The 1,668-nt window shown below is 60.9% G+C and overlaps 1 protein-coding gene across 1 annotated transcript; it reads right to left on the reverse strand.

Annotated features, from left to right (window-relative positions):
* Positions 1-622: 622 nt before the first annotated feature.
* On the reverse strand, positions 623-1,661 carry LOC120227786 (interferon alpha-inducible protein 27-like protein 2A). The gene is made up of 2 exons (XM_039225818.1): positions 1,461-1,661; positions 623-906 (listed from the first exon to the last, which is right to left on the reverse strand). The coding sequence occupies exons 1-2, from the start codon at positions 1,582-1,584 to the stop codon at positions 641-643; spliced, it is 390 nt and encodes a 129-aa protein (XP_039081749.1). The 5' UTR covers positions 1,585-1,661; the 3' UTR covers positions 623-640.
* Positions 1,662-1,668: the final 7 nt, after the last annotated feature.

Here is a 1,668-nt window from a genome sequence, read left to right on the forward strand (position 1 = left end):
GAGACCTTTCTGGCCGGAAGTAAGCCCTCACTTTGGACTGGAGTGGAAACAGGGGATACCAAGAGCCCTTGTCGGCGGGGTAGGAACTGGAAGCTTTTTCCAGACACAGCGTAGTGACAATTCCTCAGTCTCCTTACCCGGAAGTGCCCAGAGCCCCACCGTGACCTTCAACACACTAAGCTGTCCTGGTGATTTGGGGTCAGCCTCCCCACGGGACTGCGAGGTCAGGCAGGGAAGGGCCAGTGCCTTGCTCATATCGGGGTGTCTAGTGCCCGAACACAAGGAAGGGCAAAGTGTCTGTGGTCAGCGGCTCAATGTGTCCCCTGGCTGCTCCTCACCCAGCTGCCCAATGGGAACTTAGGTCAACCCCAATCATTGAATGAGGGGGTAAACTGAGGCCCACAGGCGGCCAAAGAATGGCGCTGGGTATATACAGCCTGGATGTACTCATCGCTTGTAAGACTAGGACAGACCAAAGCCCCCTGCCAAATGATTCTGTGCTTAGTCAGCTTGCCCCCAGCCCCTCCACAAGGCAGGTGGGGAAGATGGGGGTGAATCGAAAAACTCCAATCCCCCACCCCTCCCCACCTCCAACAGGCTGCAAGGAGCGCAGACAGGGAGGTGCATGTGCACATGAGTTTTATTTCTCCTGCTTCTCTGAGCTGAGGGGGCGGTTTGGAGGCTCAATTTGGGATTCAGTTTCTTCTGGTTCGTCCCCTTCAGCCTCAGAATCGTTTGGGGGAGACTTGGGTTCGTCTGGGGGAGACTTGGGTTCGTCTGGCGGAGACTTGGGTTCGTCTGAGGGAGGGGAAGAAGGTTCCTCATTGGAGCCTCCAAGCCAGGCTCCGAAGGCTGATCCGACAGAGGCCAGAAGGATATTGGATGACGTTGAGAGTCCAGCTGCCCCTGAGGAAGAGACAGAGGGTGAGTGCAGGAACCTGCAATGGCCGGTGGCCCCGACCCCTCTGCATGTCTGAGGCCCAGATAACTGGATCCCTCCACTAGGTTCCGAACCCCCCCCCAAGGTTCCACTTTGGGGAGACCATGCTGGAGGTGGCTAAGAGAGGGGGTGAGTCTTGGGAAGTCCGAGGCAGGGGACAGTCAGCCAAAGGCCCAGGGAGCAACTGGTCCCCTCAACTTACACAGGAGGCCACTGAGGCTCAGAGGGGGAGGGACCGCATGTCAGATTCGGGTAGGGCTGTACCCCAGGCTCCTTCCCGTCTTTTCTCTCCCAGCGCCCCCTGACCCCTCCACTCCCACGAAACCTCACTCAGAAGGACCCAGAAAGAGGGCAGTGAGGGACAAAGGGCCCGGGATGCTGAGAACGAAGGAACTGGAGGGATCTGAGCCCTCCTTCAGACTTGCCTCTGGGGTGAATGCCCTCCGGGCTCTGCTCCTCTCCCCGCTGTCTTGCCTCCCCCCTCCCGCCTCTCCCCTGCCCTGTCCACAGCAGTGCTTACCCACGGACTGAAGCGTAGCCACCAGGCTGCCCGCGGCGACTCCACCCCCGTTGGCGACCGCGGCAGCGGACATCATCTTGGCCGCTAGGGACGAGGCGGCGATGCCCGCCCCGGTGAAGCCCATGGCGCCCAGCACCACGGGCACGGCCCCCACGGCCGCGGCTGCGGGGGAACAGGAGCTGGGTCGGGACGTGGGCCAGGGGAAGGG

The sequence above is a fragment of the Hyaena hyaena genome, unplaced genomic scaffold (assembly GCF_003009895.1).
Source record: "Hyaena hyaena isolate Hyena2069 unplaced genomic scaffold, ASM300989v1 scaffold_3867, whole genome shotgun sequence".
Classification (NCBI taxonomy): Eukaryota; Metazoa; Chordata; class Mammalia; order Carnivora; family Hyaenidae; genus Hyaena; species Hyaena hyaena.